The sequence below is a fragment of the Anser brachyrhynchus genome (assembly GCF_964034855.1).
Source record: "Anser brachyrhynchus genome assembly, chromosome: 16".
Lineage (NCBI taxonomy): Eukaryota > Metazoa > Chordata > Aves > Anseriformes > Anatidae > Anser > Anser brachyrhynchus.
Genome location: NC_137734.1, coordinates 14,830,264 through 14,850,286, shown reverse-complemented (window position 1 = coordinate 14,850,286; position 20,023 = coordinate 14,830,264). Strand labels below are relative to the sequence as shown.

The following is a 20,023-nucleotide window of genomic DNA, read 5'->3' as shown; positions in this document are numbered from 1 at the left end:
GGTTTGACACGACAGGGATGTAATCTCAAACTCTTGCTTACTTAAGCAAGCCAATTTAATGTCTTTTTACCATGGATGGCTGTTTTGAAACCATGCATCTACATGCTTGCTCAAATTCAGTTCAACATTAAAATATGATTTTAGAGAACTCTGACTTACGGGAACAGATCTCTCTGAGAAGTTACAGGATGAAACCAACATTAAGTAGGTATGTTTTAGAGACTAAATACTGAACTGATTTTCTTCAATGAAGAAAAGTACTGACCAACAGCATGATCTGGTGCAGTGAACTACTACAGAAAAGTCTGATAGAGTAAGTTTAAATTTTAATGCAATTTTACACCCCAAAATTTCCAACATCTATTTTCAAGTCTTTCAGATAACAGGTCTTCTGCAACAGAGGATAGGTGAGTAGTATCAAAGCTCTTAATTTTGCTCTGAAAAATTCTGATGCTTACTTTCAACAACGTCAGAAGCCTAAAAATAATGATGGATTCAAAATGCCATTTATTAGAACAAAATTCTCTAGATGTGGAGATGTTCTTTACCTGAGAAATCAGAGAAAGAAAAATTTAAAAGTATTTAACAGCCAAAAAGCAACATTATGGGTGTACTGTATTGTGAGTACATATGCTGTCACGTAGCTCATTGATACTCTGTAGATTTTCTTTGCTGTCCTCAGCATTGCCCCAGAAAACAGATATTAAAATAGTAGTAAAATGAAAAAGAAATAGACAGAAAGCAAGGCAAAACATAGAGGAAACAGGATTAAATTTCAGAATAAATTAAGGATAAATGATTGTACCAAGTTGTGGCATTATGCTGGGTGAAGGGGCAGGGGTTAACAGAAGCTATATTTTCTTTTTCAGCAAGCATGCACTGTACCTGTACAATTCAGGTAACTGGGCTGCAAGCAGACAGTACAGTCGTCCTAGAAAAGTGAATAACAATGCAAATCAAAACAAAAACCAAGAACTGGATACTCTTCATTCCTCCTAGTCCCCTTTCTCCACCTAAAACATTACTATTTTAACTGAAGACATCAAATACAATAAGGATTGTTTAGTAGGCGATGTTTCCAAAGTGATGCCTTTTATAATAAAGAACTACCTGACCAGGTTAGGAAAAAAAATAGCCAAACCTATTTGTACATATCACTTAATACTAGGCAAACTTATATCCTAACTTACATCCAATATATTTATACCATTAATCCGGTGAATGCTTACAGCAACCTTTTACATTCTCGCATTTCAAAAAAGTAACAATAAGACATGGTACTTTTAAAGTACCTGGAAAAAAAACTTGCCAACCACCTTTATGCACCTATATCCATCAATCCTCCTTTGTGGATAATCTTGATATTAAAAAATACCTGTTTTTAAGAAGAGATTTGCTGACAGAATTTTATGAGCTGAATATCTTGTTAGAAGCTCAGAGTTGACGTGAGAAGTAACTGCAATTTACTGAACTTCCAGGTACTGAAATGCTGTCTTCTTAGCAATTATAGAGAATTATGGAAAAAATTAGATTGAAAGGCACATCTGAAGGTCATTAGGCCTAACTTTCTGTTTCAAGCAAGGCTAATCTCAAAACTGTATTAGGCTGCTCAAGGTATCATGCAGTCAAATTTTGAAAATCTCCCAGGATGGAGCGTCCGCAACCTCTCCGGACTATCTCAAAGTTGCACCACTCTCTTGGTGAAGAGTTGTCCCCGTTATGCCCAGGTCAGATCTTCCTTGTTGCACGTTGTGCTCATCACTTCTTGTTCATTTTTCTGTGCACCTCCAAGAAAAGTGCAGTTCTTCTTCTCTATAATCTCTCCACAGGTGGCAGAAGGCTGCTATTAGACCCCCCCCTTCCCCAGTCCTCCTCCTCACTAGGCTGAACAAGCCCAGTTTCCCTTGTTTCTCCTTGTGTGCCAAGTGCTCCAACCCCTTTTCACCTCAGTGCTCCTGCACCGGACTCTTCCCAGTTTGCTGACGCTTTTCTTGTAGTGGGGTCCCCAAACATCATACTTCATTTTTGTTAAACTCAAAATTTGACTGGTTTCAACCATGTAGTACTGACAAAAGGGAAGCTGGCTTTGCAAAATATTTAGCTAAGGAACAAGAAAAGCTTTCTAGAAGAAAATGGTGACAACAGAGAAAGACGAAGAAACAAAGCACAGAATCCATGAGTAATCTGGGTCTCTCAAAGAGTGGCTGTATGTCTTTCTCTGAGCAACTGAATTCCACAGGAGAAGTGGAGATAAGAGGCAGGATCCCTTCTTTAAGAAAGGGGATACAATTGTCACAAAAATCTGGAAGGTTTGGGATATTCCTATTGCCAAGATAGAAAACTGTAAAATTCCAGTGGAAGACACCACTTGAGAAGAGGAGAGAAGAACAGTTCAGTTGGAAGGAACCTGCAAAGATCAGAGTTCAACTGCCTGACCTCTTCACGGCTAACCAGAAGTTAAAGCATAGTAATGAGGGCATTGTCCAAATGTCTCTTGAGCACTGACAGGCATGGGGTTCAACCACTTTGCTAGGAAGCCTCTTCCAGTCTTTGACCACTCACACAGTCCAGAATATTTTCCCGATGCCCGGTCTGACCCTCCCCTGGCACAGCTTTGTGCCCTTCCCACACATCCTGCCATCGGTCCCAGGGGGCAGAGACCGGCACCTCCTCGGGAAGCCGCAGAGAGCAGCGAGGTCGCCTCTTGGCCTCCTTTCCTCCAGTCTGGACAACCCAGGTGCCCTCAGCCTCTCCTCACAGGACAGGCCTTCCAGCCCTTTTTCCAGCTTTGTTGCCCTCCTCTGGATGCTTTCAAGGACCTTAATGTTCTTTTTATTCTGTGGAGTCGAGAGCTCCACACAATATTCCAGGTGAGGCTGCACCAATGCTAAAGGGAGAATCACATCTTTCAGCTGGCTAGCTACAGTGTGCTTAATGCATCCCAAAATACAGTTTGCCCCCTTGGCTGCCAGGGCTCACTGCTGGCTCGTGGTGAGCTGCCGTCACCAGCACCCCCAGGTGCTGCTCCCCCTGCTGAGCTGCCCTCCTGCTATGCGCCTCCCAGTCTGTGCCAGCGTACTCTGAACACACTGGCATTGCAGATTAAATGCCAACTCAAAGCTATGCAGCCCCTCCCCAACAACAGGCAAAATTCTCCCTTACAGGTTGTAATACTCACTTATCCATCAGCAAGATTCTCCTCCAAAATTAGCTACTCTGACCAGAACTTGTTCCTTGAGATCCTTGCTGAACATTTACATCCACCAGCTTTGATGGCTTTTGGCTACCCTGAAAAATCTGCTGAACAAATGTGATGTCTAGATAGCGGCTTTAGGAGTGCTTTGCTCTGCTGTCCAAAGAGCTGTTTACTGAAACAGTGCTAGTTCTTGTGTGGAATCACACAAGGAAAAGTCTGTCCACTTCTCCTCTGTTGCTAACTGAAGCCTTTCTGGGAGCTGGATCAGGTCCTTCTCCTCCAGAATTTTTGCAATAGCTCCTACATTGATTTGTCACCAAATGAGACCCAGGAAATCTCATCTCTTGTATCAGTGCTGGCAGTGGCTTGTAAACGCTGACACTCGTCTGGCTTTTCTTCAGAAGGCTTTAACAGGAAGCTTTCCAAAGAAGCCTCTGGAGGAACCCACTGGGATCCATAGGAACACGTTTATTGTAATGATTACAAAATCTGTTTACTTCCTGTTACCAAAGACCAGCATTTCCTGCCAATAGTTAAGAGAGCGGTCACATCCAGTCTCGCTGAATATAAAACAGTGGTCATCCTACCCTTTCAAAGAGAACTTGATTCAGATGCGAAGCTGTACAGCATGGGAGAATACCTGGAAGAAAGGATGCTGAAAGTGCATCCTGTGAACCGCAAAATGATCAAATGCGATGTGAAGTTGAGTTACACCACAGTGGCTCCAGGAATAACTTGTCAGCTGGGGTTGTTTACTGAGGAAGCCGAAGTGAGTGAACTTGGGCACATTCCCACCTGCATGCCACACAACAAGCAGATGATAGGAAGGATCTTATAATTCAACTCCAGGCTTGCTGAAAGAAAAAACTTCTGGTGATCCCTGGCAGGGCATCATTAACTCAGTACTTACCTTGCTTAAGCATTAAAAAGCTTCTCTAAACTTCTTGCCTAAATCAACCCTGCTCCACTTCAAGCCTTCAACCACTGCTTCGGAGTATTTCCTGACCAGGACAGTGCTTGGTACATATAAGCTTTGGAATGAAATCCAGACTGCACAGAAAAACTGCCAGCGGTATCACCACTGCAGATGGGACGACCCCAGTAATGCTCACTCTGCTCACGGGTGGCAACAGCAGAGATGGTGCCATTAGCAGAGCTGACAAAACACAGGCACTGCCATTTACAGTGATGGTGACAAAAGCAAGTTTTGTCACTACAAACAGAGGATCTAATCGCTGTATACAGCTATACAGCTTTATCTGTATAGCTATAGAGCTAACAGCTGCAACAGGTTGGCGGATGCCTCACATTTAGCGGTATGGTGTTGACACATGCACAAACAGCAATGATCTTTTAAAAGACCATGAAGAAGATTTGCTAGGGATTATTTATGGTGCTATTTATAATGTTAATCTGGGGATTAAAAGTGACTTCCTGTAATCAACCTCGATTAAACAAATGTTTGAGTTCTTAGAGAGATATAAGAGCAGTCATGGTTAGTGTGGATATTTAAACTGACAGAACTTACTTTCAGACACTTGATAGGATATATTTTCAAGCTATTCTTGGAAATATATACATACATACATATTATTAATAGTTTAATATAAAGGCTAGGAAATACTTGATTTAGTCCAGTTAATGGACCATGCACGCTTGATCCAAGTTAGGTAAGATACTGAGACAGCCAAGGGAGAGATGACAGCATAGCCAAATCTGCTTACCCTCTTTTGGGCACAGGCTTTGCTGCCTACAGTGGACAACATATGGCAGCAGCTGTGAGTCTTGAGACAGGTAGTTTGAAGTATACTCATCTGTTTCTACAGCTTATTACAAGTAAAAAATGGTCCAGGACTTGCAGGAAGCATAGCAAAGTCACCTTTTATGTGCCTTCTGGAAATACAAGCAACTGGGACTCCAAGGCTGCCTTCATGAACAGGTAACTCAGTGACCAAATGCTCTAAGCAGCCACCAGGGGTCACCTGGCCCATGAGCAACATACACAATGTACTGTTAAACGACAGTGAATCCCAAAAGGCTTCAACTGCCTCCAAGTGCCCATAGACTGAAGTCTAATAAACTGCAGCCCTTGCTGCTACAAGTCTGGGACAGACTAAGGGCTGAGTGCTGCTTTCATTTCTATTCAGAAGCACTTTCTGGGAAAAAAACTGAGATATTGCCTCCTACTTTGACCACACCAATTGCTCCTCATCATGTTGTTGTGTAGCTGATTTATCTCCAAACGTAAAACCACACCTTCTCTCTCAGTTGCATCCTGTTTGCTATAACGCAGAATCACCAGAATGGTTTGAATTGGAAGGGACCTTGAAGATCACCTAGTTCCAACGCCCCTGCCACGGAGAGGGACACCTGCCCATCACCTCCCTGGTTTGCCTTGGTCCTTCTGAATTCCAATATTCTCCCTCATGCTTGTAGCTGCTCCCATTGACACTCTCATCTGAAAACATAACAAACGAATTCTGCACCCCTTGATCCAAGATAATAAGGACTGCTCCATGAGTTCAATTTCCTACCTAGTTTTACAAATTCTCATCATGATATTAAACAATTAACTTCCATAGCTTGCCTATGGGATTGTCAGAGAACATAGTAGTATTAACAAGATAAACCAGCAATCATTAATTGAAAGTACTAAGCTAAGTACTGGCTAATAGAACGGTATGCATGAGTGGAACTATAATTAAAGTTCATTAAAAAGGAAACTTTGCATTCACTTTTAAAACCTATACAGGATCATTCTTCACAGTAGAAGATAAAAGATGTGCTGGTGCATGTGCCCCTATTACCACAGTCACAACCAACAGGGTGTTTTTACAAAACCAGAAACTTCCATAGGATAGATCGCATTCTCCATGTACAAATCAGAGAGGGCTGTTTTCCCAAAAGGATCTGTTCAAACCATTCTTCATTTTTTTCTGACTGGATGAGACTTCACATGAAATATTTCACTTTTATCCACACAATTGGCACTGCTAGCAAAGACTCCAAAATAGTTCTTCTGTGGGGAGACAGTTGCATCCAATTATGGATTTACTGAAACTCTTCAGATGCCACAACACATAAAGACAGATGTAGACCAACAAAAGCAAACCTTCAAGTCATACTGGTTTTTAACAAAATTATATGGACTAAATAAGAGCTCTCATCAGCCAAATATTCAATTTGGTTTTCCAATATTTGGAATTCAATTTGGTTTTCCAACATTTGGAATTCCAGTTTAAAACTTTTACAAGTCACCACTATCCTCAAAGATTTTAAAATAAATCTGAAAGTGCTCATTGTCATTTGAGAGTAAGACAAAGCCAGAAAGACATAGAAGCTCTACATTGCTTAGTATCACAAAAGCAGTTCTCCTAATCATCAGTCCTCCTTCAGAAATCAGCCAGCCCCATCCTCTGATGGGAAGAATTATGACCACACTCAGTTCACGGGGAAATAAATACAGATTTAAACTATTTGAAATACAAATGCCTTCACTCGTTCAATTTTCTATTCACCACTACAAATGGCTCTATTTACTCATGCTAATAATTCCACAAGACAGAGTTTAAGCTTCAACACCCTCTTGTTCATCTTGACCCTCTAGAGACATTGCTTTCTGCAGCAACAGTGGTCCAAATCTCAAAATATGTATAAGGCCACTAGATACACACTTCTGTTTATTCCCCAGCATTCACACATGTGCACAGAGGCATGCAGAGTCACAAACCTAGTAACGAAATGTTTTATCCATTTAAGATAAAATACATGTTTTAGAAAGCATTTGAACCATTGTATGGGAGGGGAAGGCTCTGTTAACCACTTTCCAGTTAACAGCCTGTCAACGTGTCTACACTCAACTTACTCTTATTCTAAAAAAATGATTCGCACCCTTACCATCGTGATTAGAATTTCCCAGGGTCCATGGCTCATCTGAATCGAAGTGAGTATCTCCTCCTATTCCTGGTCCAGGAAAGTATGCATGAGCTAGGAATCCACCTTCTCCATCAAATGGAGAACTGTCTCCATGGAAACCAGAAGCAAAAAATATCATAATATCTGCCTCCTTCCTGTCATTTTTAATTTCATGGTAAGGGACCTCTTCAAAGGTAAGCGGTGTCACTCTCTGCCAAACATCAAATGCCTGACGAATGGCTCTCCTTGTATCAAGCTCTCCGACCTTGGGGGTATAGTTGTGTACACTGTGTGAATGAGAGAGAAGGGTTGTTTAAAGGTGCAGATTCCATTCAAGACTTCTTATTATAACTCCAATACATAGCCACCTCTACAAAGTTTCCATTTCTGAAATGTATTTATTTTTTGCAGACTCTACTTTGTGCATGCAAAGTTTTGCTGTTACAAATAAAGCTACCAACAAACAACAGCCTTGATCCAGAGAGTACATTTATTAGTAAAATAATCCCAATACTTTGGTTCATCTCATATCGCTTTCTGAAAGCCTGGTGACCTTCCAAATCCTCATGTATAGAGTTAGTTTAAAGAATGTAAATTATTCCAGATTTTGTGTGAAAATATCACACTAAAATGGAATCCAGCGTATGAAAACACCTGGCTACTAAAATTATTTTTGAGAAATAAACTTTTCAGTGAATTATACAACTTTACATAGGTGAGCAGCTTCATTCTCAGAAGACCTTGAATATTTAAGAGCTCATCAGATTGATAGGCCAATATCGTGCATGTCAGTCCATGACGGATTTTGAGAAATAGCTTAACTACACATAAATTTCCCATAATGGTAAACTTTAGGTTAAAAGAATACTGATTTTTTTTTTTGGTGGATATATAATAGACTCAAGACCTACTAAACTTAGCTCGAGGAATATGAAACATCTATGTTATAGAAACAGCTTTCAGCCTTTAATGAAACTTAGCTCAATGTAATAAAATGATGAGAGATGAAATATCCTGTATTATATTTAGTGGTAAAATGATATATCCATCACTGGAAAGTCACTCTACAAATATTGAAATTGGAAAGTTAAACAGCTAACAGCTTGACAATGGCAAGAGTGAAGCCAATAAGCTGTGGTTTTGTACACACGTTAAGTTATGTTTTACACATATGATTATACACTAGCTTTCCCTAAGGTCCAGAAAAGGTCAGAAGCAAGATCTGACTCTTACATTTTCACATATGGAGGGTAAGCCTTTGTAATCTCAGTTAAAGGAGTAAATTGGTGGAAGCTTTGAACTAGTCCCCAGAACGAGTCCCTCCTACCAGTCTCAGTACTACCTTACTGCTCCCTCAGAGCTCTCAGCAGAAGTAATGGAGTGTCCCACACCCTAATTCTCCTTCCCTTTACGCCATACCTCTCCCCACACACTTGGGCATATTCCCCATGTTGGTCACTCAGATTTCTCTCTCTTCATAACAGACTTCTTTCTTTCCATCTAAGCCTTACTTACCGGTATCTTCTCCTTACTGTCTACATTCCTAAGCTTCACTCCTCTGCAATGCCCCCTTCTCCTCTCCAAAATTTAGAAGGCTATTCTTCAGAGACTATCACCAAGAGGGGTTTTTAAATTTATTTTCAATTAACACCCTTAGTGTCAAACTTTCATTGGCATCGTTACTTTTCAAAACCTAAGGACCTAAATGATTCTAACACAAAGGCCTCTTGGGAAAACAATCGTCAGTATGCAACACTCATTTTACACTAGTAGGTCACTTCAGCGTATTGCCTTGGCAGGTCTAAGCCAGGATAAAAGCAAGTGTCTTACTACAGCACTATAAGGAAAAACTGTGCAAAAATAAACAGTAAAGTGTTGCAAATCAGTGGAGGAACAAAGCAACACTCCATTAGACAATGATGTCCCTTCTGCTTTAAGGGTACTATTTGTTAAAGAGGACACAAGATTTAAGGGTTAGAGTCCTGCTGTCTCCATCTGTAGTTCTAGTTGCAAGGGTTAGATTTGATTAGCATTTAGATTTCCCAGGGAACAGAAAGGGGCTTAGTAGGATTTTCCTGCCAAAGTTACACAACTGATGGTTGGGATTTAGGTCTCTTTATTGACCAGTTATTTCCCAATGAATACTCTTCAGTTACTCCAGGGAACTGAAAATATACCGCTCCACCATATCCTAAAGTCTGAAAGCCTTAACTGGGCTTCATAAGGAAAACCCACTTTTTTAAGCTAACTAAAAAATTTGCATACTGAACAAATACAGAACATTTCCCCCCCCCAAAACTAAAAGTGTTAGGGAGTATACTATACCTGTAGGTTATATGCTTCTGCCTCCATTTTTGTCCAGTTAGCGCATAACGCTTTTTCCTCCGGCTATGGCCTAGGTGCGGATGATCTGGAACTCCACATCGAGGCTTCTTCATCCACCTAGGGAGGAAAAGAGTGGAAAAGAAAGCTAATGAGTTTAGAAAAGAAATTAAAAATAACTCAGTGATCAGAAGACCTCCTAGGGATGAGAGATGACCAACACAGACACCAAGAAGGGCTCCACCTCTGTTGACATTCCATGCACCTCTGCACACAAAAAAGGCTTCATTTTTTCCATTTGGAAACACAGATACTGGGCCAGGTAGCCCTTATTCTTGACGAAAGCTTAATGATGATAATGCCAAAAGAGACACAGACCCAAACTGCACATACATATGCTCTGGGATCAAATCTTCTGATCACTTTCTCTTGTTGAAGTGTTCCTATGCTGGTAAAAACAAAATAAAACAAAACAAAACCTTCCAAGCCAGAATTCACTAGATAAGATTGAATGAAAGCAACACAACCCTCCAACCTAAATGGATATGACTTCCTATAACCACCAGAACAGGTAACTGCAATCTGTGAGTCACAGTCACCAAATTCTGTCAGATTCTCCCCATACCCCTTGACTCTTTTGATCTCACTCATGATGTAGGACATTCTTGCTTCTATGGCCATGTAAACTGGGAGAGCAAAGGATGCTGTCCCTTGCAGAGGGATCCATGCAGTGTTATTGGGGAAGTCAGGTCTGCAGGGACAGATTGTACTGGACTTGACAAGAACCCAAGCTTTGTATTATGAAGCTAGCGCTCATCTTCCCCACTTCCTTTACCTTACATTTATTGGTACAGTATACCCACACATCTGCTGCCACCTTCAAAGAAGAGTGGTACATTTGAGATTTGCATTTACAAAAGCCATATTAACTCAATCTCAAAACACTGTTTTTCCAAACATCCTTTACTTGTGCTCTTTTGTGTTGTTTCTACCTAGATATTTCCAGTTTCCTAGGTATCTTCTGAGTTTTTTTAATTCCAGTCATACGATAATTGTACAGAGTTTTTAGCATAACCTTAGAAAAACCTAATTCACACTGCAGTTTGCGTCTCCTGAGCTTCATGAGAACTCATGAATTATCTTCCATTTTATCTTTACGAGTATCACCTAGAAGACAGAGACAGGCTGCAATATCAGTACTCTGGGCTTTAAGGACTTCTTGAGCCAAAGCTTCCATGGCATCAGCATTTTTTGAGCTGTCCCTACTTTCCATATGCACAGCTGCCTAATTCCTCTTTCAAACCCATTATACTTGTTCCAGACCTCAACTACAGAATGTCTGAAATAGGTCTAGTACAAAAAGCCTGATTACCTGGTATCTTGGTTTTGGCTGGGATAGAGTTAATTTTCTTCGCAGAGGCCTGTATAATGCTTTATTTTGATTTTTTTTAATGAAAATAGTGGTGATAACACACCAATGTTTTAGTTCATCTTCTTGTGCTGCCCTGCCAGCGAGGACATTGGGGGTGCACAAGAAGCAGGGGGAGACATAGCCAGGACAGCTGACCCAAACTAGCCGAAGGACATTCTGTGCCATATAATGTCACAGTCAGCAAGAAAAGCTAAGGAGAAAATGGGGGAAGAGAGGGGAACATTCTGAGTGGTGTTTATATTCCCAAGAAACCCTGCTTTCCCAGCAGTGGCTGAATTCCTTGTTTTGCTTTCCTTGTGTGCAGCTTCTGCTTTAACTAGTAAACTGTCTTTATTTCAGCCCACCAGGTCTAACACGTTCACCCTTTTGACTCTCTTCCCCATCCCACGGGGATACGAGTGGCTCTGTGGTGCTTACCTGCCTACCACGTTACACCACAACACCCGCTTACAGCTAGGCAATACCCAGGCCGTCAATAGCCTGTACTAATGTCAAGCTGAGAAGGTTTATCTGGACTGGTTTCCTAGCTCAACTTCCTTTCCAGACACATGGGCCCTAGTCTAATCACAAGAACTATGGTACAATTCCAGCTATCTCTTCTCCTTTTCTCAGCAGGGCAGATTTATGTCAAAATAATCACAGAGCTGTAACTTGCAACCACTGATCTTCTTACATGCAGCTTTTTGCCAGCTGCACTCTACTGAGCACTTTGGATAGCTCCTTCTTTGTTCCAGGGGATTTATAAAAACACATCAGAAATAACAACAAAAGGCAATTACTTGAGGCAGGATTCAAATAAATAAATCACCACTGAAAAAAGTTTTATTTTCAGTAGGGGCGCCAATAGCATTGGACCCTCAAAAGTTTGTGTGGCATTGTTTAGTGCTATTAGACTATTGCATTCCTCCAGCCACTCGGCACGCAGAAAAATAGGTAATTTCCAACAGCAGTGACATCCAGTTCTTGACCAGACACAGCTGCTTCCCCCAGTCAGGCTCCAAGTCCTCCACAAGACTGCTAAACAGAGGAAGCTATCACTCTCAGTTGCCTACCATTGAGCTGGTAGGAGTGGTATCTTTAAAATCCCTAAGTTAAGAAACAAAATTAGACTGTGTCTTGCAACCTGAGGTGGGCAACAGGCTCAAGACTTTGCAAAGACACACAAGGCGCCTTGTCGTGTTAAGGGGTGTAGCCGATTAACCGTTATGGGTCTGGTCGGATTCAGGGTACTGAACTATCACGGTCATGGATTCTCCAACAACTTAACACGCCCTTACGCTAGTTGCATTCAATGAGAACTATTACGGCTAGGAATAATGTAATTAAGTGCAATTTATTACAGCAACAGGTACACAGGTTCTTTGGATTGCTGGTGATAATTTATTGTCTGCAAAAGCAAGCTAGCATGCATGAAATACACAGGTACACAGCCTGGCTATGAAGGCATTAAAAGGCACAAAGACTCTACAGATTATTCAAGTGTCCGAGTCTCACCCAAAGGCATCCCAATGGGGGGAGGGGGAGAGAGGCTCAGCCCATCAACTGCTCCAGAAGTCAGGACGGTATCTTCCTTCGTGATGGTATCTTCCCTAACGTCCCCTCTCTCTTAAGCCAATTTATATTATTTTCTATCCTTAAGGTGGAGCTTGAGTGACTGTAGTCAAGCATACCTTTATTGTGATTGGTGAAAAGTTTTCTTGCCTTTGTTTAAAGGTATAGGCTACGAGAAATTCAGAGCGCATGCTCAGTGAGGGGTGGTCGCACCTTGGAGGCGGGTAGCTTTTGGGATGGAGGTGTGTTTTGGTATTATAATGATATTATAATGAGCAAAAGTGCACTAGAGTACAGCATTTTGTCAAAAACATGACGGGCTGTTGGCTAAGAGAGGCAAACGTGCAGTTTATCAGTTTCGGTGTGCACAAGAACAATTGAGTCCCCCTCTTCTCACAGAGCCTAGCCACAGTGTCTCCGCTCCACTCTACACTCCGTATTGTTTGTTAGAGTTAGCACACCACGTTGCCCTGGTGTGGTAACATCTAAGGTTAAAAGCCTAGGGAACACTCAGGGCATGCAGCTGCACCCTGCCCTGAAAACCTCTTCAATGCTGTACCTTTCTTTAAAATGTGAATAGTAGTTTAATTTTCCTAGTTACTTTAGGCAATCACTCCACACACCTCCAACACAAGACTACTTCCTGGTTCTCCTCAGGTCTATGCGATTATGACAAACATAACGGTGAGCACTTCTGTTAGGCACTAGCATGCCTTCTCTCCCTTCACACTCCCAGGATTATATTTTTGCTTAGCTGTTAAGTCAAATTACTATTCAACCCACTAACTGCAGGCAGACACAAAGTTTGCTGAGGTGATGTTGAATGTGGAGTAGGAGGAGGCTGTTCTAAGTATTCTCTACTACTCTTTACAGGAAATCACATATCCTCAACCTGTTTTCTCAAGACAGACCCCTTTGTCCCTCTGCTGACCCCAACCTTCCCTACAGGTACCAGTAAGCAACAACAGCAATGGTGGTGTTCCTTCCCATTTCACACTCCCACTGTCAGTGCTTGCATGGTAGCTTCCACACACTTGGATACCACTTGTAGGAAAGCCCGAGCTCATGGTTTGGGTATGTGTGGGGAAGGAGATAAAGAAAACTAAGCTTCTATATTAAGTGTAAACAGGAGATGTAGAATTTGTTGCCTAATAAGGAAGCCACAGAAACTAATAACTTTGCACAGACCGATTGCACATTGAAGCTTTAAAGGCAGGGAGTTCACGACACTGACAGAAGTGACAAGAAAATTCATAGTTGGAATCTCCAAACCCATAACATGAACTGAAATAACAACTTAGCAAATGCCTGAGTAACTTGGAGCTCTTAGAGCCAGTCTGCCTTGCCATTTCTTCTCCCTTTCCTCAGCTTCCAGGACAGAGGGAGAGTTTTCACCACAGTATCTGAGAAAGTGACAGAGCCCAACAAGGCCCATGTAGATGCTCCCCTCCACCCAAAATACAGGCTCAATGCTAGCAGCAATTACAACTTTGTTTTCTTTTAATCTGACTCCTAAGCAGGTACTCCTGCTCATCCTGGCCATACAACATATGGACTTATTGATTCAGGACAGGTGGAGGTACAGTAACAGCAAAATCCTGCAAAGCACACACACATTTGGTTTCAAGCATTTGTAGACCTCAGCTTCAGAAGGTGGAACATTTAGCGTTTTCACCATCAGATTTCCATCCACTGAGCAAAACCTGCCTGGACATACACATGGTAAAACAGAGGCACCACCTTTTTTTCCCACCAGAAAAATACTCTTACTTACTAAAGCCCCCAACAGAGCCTAAGTTCTATTCTTTTTTGCTCACCATGAGATGCCTCTCCTCCCCAGAAAACATTACTAAGACCTTATCTGCAGTCTGCTACAGTCAACAGATGCTCTTCTAGTCTAGACTAACAGCAGACATTCAGCCAATACAGGATATTCAGGTAACAGCAACAAACACCACTTCTGCACTACATCTAGCAGTGTGCACTGAACAGCAGGCTAAAGGCAACAGCCTTCAAGGAACTGACTCCCTCCAGCTTAGGCACTTTAGGCCTATGCTTCTGTGCTATTAAGAAACTGATCATGAGCAACAAATAACATACAGCAGATAACATCTGATGTCCAGCAAATATCAACTATTCAACAGCTGAGTAGTCTTGACTGTCCTCATTAGACTGCTGCAACTCCCTTCAACTCAGAACTGCAGCTCTCCACAGGCAGCATCTATGCAGATCCACAACTCCAATTAAGAAATACTACATCAGAAATCATTTCTGGAGTCAGATTTTTACCTAAGTCCAGACAGAGACAGCAATAAATAAAACCCTTGATGTTCACTGCCTTCAGAAACTCATAGTATTCGTGTTTCACCTTTGCACTAGCAACAGGAATGACATTTAACAAGAGCTTCTCACACTTGCAAACAGTGTACTGTCGACAATAAGATCGAGATGGAGTTGTCCACGTGTTCATTAGGGATGCCTTTTCACAAACATCAAGACTTCTCTGACTGGGCTGAGACAGTGAAATCTATCCCTTTTGAGGACTTCTGGCTCCTAGAATAACTACCCAGGTAATAGACAAGGCTTTGAGAATGGAAAGACAAAATTAGTCTAGGATAATCTTACTCAAGAGTTGTCTGGTCCAAAACTCCTGTTACTGGGATCCCATAGAATTGTTGCATAGTGGCCACTGCAGACTGCACAGCTTTTCCCGCCTGCAAGGCGGACATTTGGCTGTCAGATGGAAGCAAGTAGCCATAAGTTTTTAACCAACCCTGAAAAAGAAAGAAACAGATCGTAAGTTTCTGCCATATTAAGCTTTCAACTTCACAGATCACAACATTTCTTCAAAAGAAAGGTGACAAACTAGCCCATGAAATTTAACCACCTATTAACCTCTTTATCAGTTAGGTTTGGTAACACTGGCTGAACTCCAGGAAGACCCAGCGTAATATCCACTGTCCTAACTGGATGATACAGGCCTGCTGATCAAAAATGGCCAGCATCCCCACTGAATATAACTGGGGCAGACATAGGTCTTTGGTACAACAGAAATGCCAAAGAACCTCCATTCTTTGCGCAGGCTGAGCTCCTCTCTTGTTCCTCCTGTGCACCCTATCCCCAGGCCATCACAAGGTTTCTCAGCCCCCACAGCAATACACTCCAAATAACCCACTGCCCACCTACTGCTGCTTCTGGACCATCGCTCCAAGCAGACAGCTTAACAGGCCTGGGTAATTCCCCAGAAACAAAAGTTCAGGTTTACGTTTGCACTAGACACAGAAATATTTCTTTCAAAAACAAACTCAAAGTTTACATAGAACCTTGCTAGGTGGACTTTTCCTTTAATACCAGATATCTAGCAAGTTTTCAGATGAGAAAAGCAGCTAGCTCTCCTCAAAGAGCTTTGTTTCCCCACACCCTCCCCAAAACACAGCTTTAGATAAAACCATCAAACTTACAGGCCAAGGACTGCATTTTCAAAAACAGCCAAGTAATTCAAGACTCTCTTTTGAGTCATTTTAATACCATGAGAAAAAAGGAACATTAATTCACTGTTAAGCGCAAAGACCAAAAAATACCAACCCCTGAATGTAGACTTGCTTTCATGGTAACTTTTAATTCACCTACCCCTGAGCCTTTTTTTTTTTTTTTTCCTGGCCAGTACCCAACAGGAATTAACATAATACGGCTGACAAGCTCCCCAAGCACTGTAAAGAAACCTGGGGTACTTATCATCAAACAGAAAAACATCCAACTGCTTTGGTGTTCTACTACAGGCACAATGTGCTCCATATTCCAAAGACAAATTTATAAAATCTTTATAAAAACCCATTTGTCCAATTCAATGCTTACTACTTAGACCATGATTACTACAAGATCTACAGATAATCCATAAGCTTTTACCAGCCACCAGAACAATCCATCCCACCCACAGGATGCTGCCATCAACACGCAAGTGCTAAAAACCCTGCTCGCTCAGACCAGGCTTGCACACTGTCCCTTAGCCTAACGCAGCAGTGGGAAAAAGGGGCTAAAGCAAGGAGGAGCACAAGAGAGAGGACAATTCCTATTTCTTTGAAGCAGCATGAAGATATCAAACTCCACATGGGAGAGAGAAAGGCTTTGCTTCCAAAGCTTGAAAAGAAGAGTAACGGCACAGGGCTAGCCATGCCAAATCTCGCAAAGTAAACGGACAGGCAGCACTAGCCAACAGAGGCATCACCAACAGCCCAAGTTGCAAAACGGCTGGGAGCACAGACTACGTCTGTCTTGGCAACTAAAGCTCTAAAGCCGGCCTCTAACCAACACAGCATACTGGCACACACAGACCATCAGCCTGACCAAAGCAAGCTGTCCTTGAGCAGCACGGGTGGACCATGCTAACCAAAGCAGCCCCGAGCAGTGCTACCCCCGCGGACCCCTCTCCTTCCCAGCCAGGCTCCAACACGGCGGGCGGTGAGGGAAAGGGCCACAACACGACCCCTGCGCGGACACCAGGAAGGTCCTCCCGGGAGACCGATGCTCGAGAGCACGAAAAAGAGGCACAGCTATCTTCGCGGGCCGGCTCTCCCCAAAGAACCGAATGCGCGCAGAAGAGCTCGGGCGCAGGCAGAGAAGCTGCCAGGGACCGACGCTGCGCGCCTCAGTGCGGTTCGGCAGCAGCAACCGAAAGCGGCTACTTGGGAGAGCAGCCGGACAAGGGCCTAGAAAAGATACCGGGATGCTCCGGGCGGGCCAGCAGCGCCCAGGCGCAGCGACGTGGCTGAAGCCGGGCGCAGCGGGGCCGGGCAGCCGCCGCCCCGCTCCCCAGCCCGCCCCCCGGCCGCTCCGCTCCCAGCCGCGGCACGACCGGCCCCAGAGCCGCCTCGCCCCGTTCCGCTCCGCCCCGCCCCGCTCCCCTCAGCACCCCACCCCGGCCCGGCCCGGCCCGGCCCGGCCCCGGCCCCCGCGCCCCGACACCCACTCGGCCCGTGCTGGTGTCGGCGGCGGCGCGGAGCAGGGCGCAGAGCAGCGGCAGCAGGGAGCCCGCCGCAGCCAGGCCCCGGCACCGCCTCGGCGCCATGGCAGCGCGGCGGGCCTCCGGCCAGCGCTCCGGCCCGGCGGCTCGGGCTGCGGCTGCGCGGGGAGGCCGGAACTGAAAGGCGGCGGCCGGGGCTACGCCTCTTCCTCCGCTGGGACGGGGCAGGCGGCGGGGCTGCCGCTGGGCCACCGGCCGACTGCGATCGCCCTGGTTTCGGCACCCGTCCCGCTGCCGGCAGACAGGGGAGGGTGCAGAGGAGCCGGGGGCCGCTGTGTGTTCCTCTGCAGCACCAAAGCTGCTGCAGGAGGAGTCAGGTCTTTCTCTGCCGACTTCTCACCGAACGGGCTTGTTTCCCGTTGTTAGAGATCCTACTAGCGGGTGGACTCCCCAGGGACATGTGGGGTAGGCAAGGCTGCCTGCTGTGTCCTTTCTTTGGCCACAGTCTGAAGACCTTCAGCAGATGGGTGTAGAAGACCCAGGTGCAGGAGGCCAGCTGCATGCATCAGTTAGAGCGAGCCTGAGGCTAAGGAATCATAGAAACACAATGTTGGAAAGGACCTACAAGATCATCTAGTGCAACTGTCCTCCTATCACCAATACTACCCACTAAGCTACTAAATCGTATCTCGTAGCAACTGTCCAGGCGCTTCTTGAACACCACATGGGATGGTGACTCAACCATCTCCCTGGGCAGGCCGTTCCAGTGCCTGACTGTTCTTTGAGAGAAAAAGATTTTCCTGATACCTACACTAAATCTCCCCAGGCACAACTTGTGGCCATTCCCTCTAGTCCTATCCCTAGTCATCTGCAAGAAGAGGCTGACCCCCTCCTCATCACAACCTCAATTCAGGAAGTTGTAGAGTGCAATGAGGTCTCCCCTGAGCCTCCTCTTCTCCAGACCAAACAATCCAAGCTTCCTCAGCCACTCCGCATAAGACTCGTGCTACAGACACCTCACCAGTTTTGTTGCGTTTCTCTGGACATGATCCAGGGCCTCAATGTCCTTCTTGTACTGAGGGGCCCAAAACTGAACACAGTACTCGAGGTGCGGCCTCACCAAAGCTGAGTATGGGGGGATGATCACCTCCCTGCTCCTGCTGGCTACGCTATTTCTACTACAGGCTAGGATGCTGTTGGCCTTCTTGGCCACCTGAGCACACTGCCGGCTCATGTTCAGCCGAGCATCGATCAACATTCCCAGGTCCCTCCCCACTCTCCCCCCATGGGAGAGTGTCAAAGGCCAAGCCCGTGCCATGGCTGCGTGGAGAATTCCCATGAGAGGGGGGGACTGCTCCCACCGCTTGCCTTTGTGTGAGCACTGGCACGGGCAGACCTTCTGGGGGAGCTTGGTCTAAGGAGAAGGAGCCCTGCAAGAAGGGTCTCAACATTGTCCTCGACACCTGGTAAACACCAGGCTTCCTAGACCTGGTCCGGCCCCTTCCTTAGCCCAGCTGCAACACTTGACGCGACAAGGAAGGCTAAAGCCCACCTAGAGATGAGGTTTGCAAAAGAGATAAAAGATAATAAGAAGGTTTTTTTTAAGTATGTAAACAGTAAAAGGAAGAGTAGGGATAATGTGGGTCCTTTGCTGAACGAGGTGGGTGTCCTGGTAACGGGAGACGCCGAGAAGGTGGAGATACTGAATGCTTTCTTTGCTTCAGTCTTTGCTTCAAGGACTCCCCCCCAGGACTCCTCGACCCTGGCGGGAGGATAAAGGGTCTGGGAAATGGAGGGCTCCCCCCTGGTTGACGAGAGAGTGCTTCGGGAGCGTCTGAGTGGGCACAACGCACACAAATCCATGGGTCCCGATGGGATGCATCCACGTGTGCTAAGGGAGTTGGCAGAGGTGATTGCCGAACTGCTCTCTATCATCTTTGAAAGGTCCTGGAGAACAGGAGAGGTGCCTGAAGACTGGAGGATAGCCACTGTCACTCCAGTCTTCAAGAAGGGCAAGAAGGAGGATCCGGGAAACTACAGGCCAGTCAGTCTCACCTCTGTCCCTGGAAAGGTGTTGGAACAGTTTGTTCTGGATGCCATCTCCAAGCAATTGGAAGAGAAGAATGTTATGAGGAGTAGTCAGCATGGATTCACCAAGGGGAAGTCATGCTCGACCAACCTCGTTGCCTTCTATGATGGCATCACCAGCTGGTAGATGGGGGGAGAGCAGTGGATGTCATCTACCTTGACTTTAGCAAGGCTTTCAATACTGTCTCTCATGGCATCCTGATAGCAAAGCTGAGAAAGTGTGGGATAGAGGAGTGGACAGTAAGGAGTGGGTTGAGAACTGGCTGACTGGCTGAGCTCAGAGGGTGGTGATCGGCGGCACAGAGTCCGGCTGGAGACCTGTGACTAGCGGTGTTCCCCAGGGGTCAGTGCTGGGTCCAGTCTTGTTCAACATCTTCATCGACGACTTTGATGAGGGAATAGTGTCTGCCTTCAGCAAGTACACCGATGACACAAAGCTGGGAGGAGTGGCCGACACGCCAGAAGGCTGTGCTGCCATTCAGCGAGACCTGGACAAGCTACAAAGATGGGCAGGGAGAGACCAAATGAGGTTTAATAAGAGCAAGTGTAGAGTCCTGCA

At 44.8% G+C, this 20,023-nt stretch overlaps 1 protein-coding gene across 2 annotated transcripts in view; it reads right to left on the bottom strand.

Moving 5' to 3' along the window:
• MMP24 (matrix metallopeptidase 24) overlaps nucleotides 1-17,554 on the bottom strand; it is a 51,302-nt gene extending 33,748 nt beyond the window's left edge. The window contains exons 1-4 of one of the 2 annotated variants that reach the window (XM_080558813.1): nucleotides 17,383-17,554; nucleotides 15,042-15,190; nucleotides 9,437-9,553; nucleotides 7,094-7,398 (exon numbers count right to left, since the gene is read on the bottom strand). In XM_080558813.1, coding sequence (XP_080414939.1) covers nucleotides 7,094-7,398; nucleotides 9,437-9,553; nucleotides 15,042-15,190; nucleotides 17,383-17,481 — 670 coding nt within the window. In that variant the 5' untranslated portion in view covers nucleotides 17,482-17,554. Of the gene's footprint in view, nucleotides 1-7,093; nucleotides 7,399-9,436; nucleotides 9,554-15,041; nucleotides 15,191-15,877; nucleotides 17,130-17,382 lie in introns of those variants that run through there. The other variant, XM_080558814.1, reaches the window with a different exon arrangement.
• Between the last annotated feature and the right edge of the window lie 2,469 nt (nucleotides 17,555-20,023).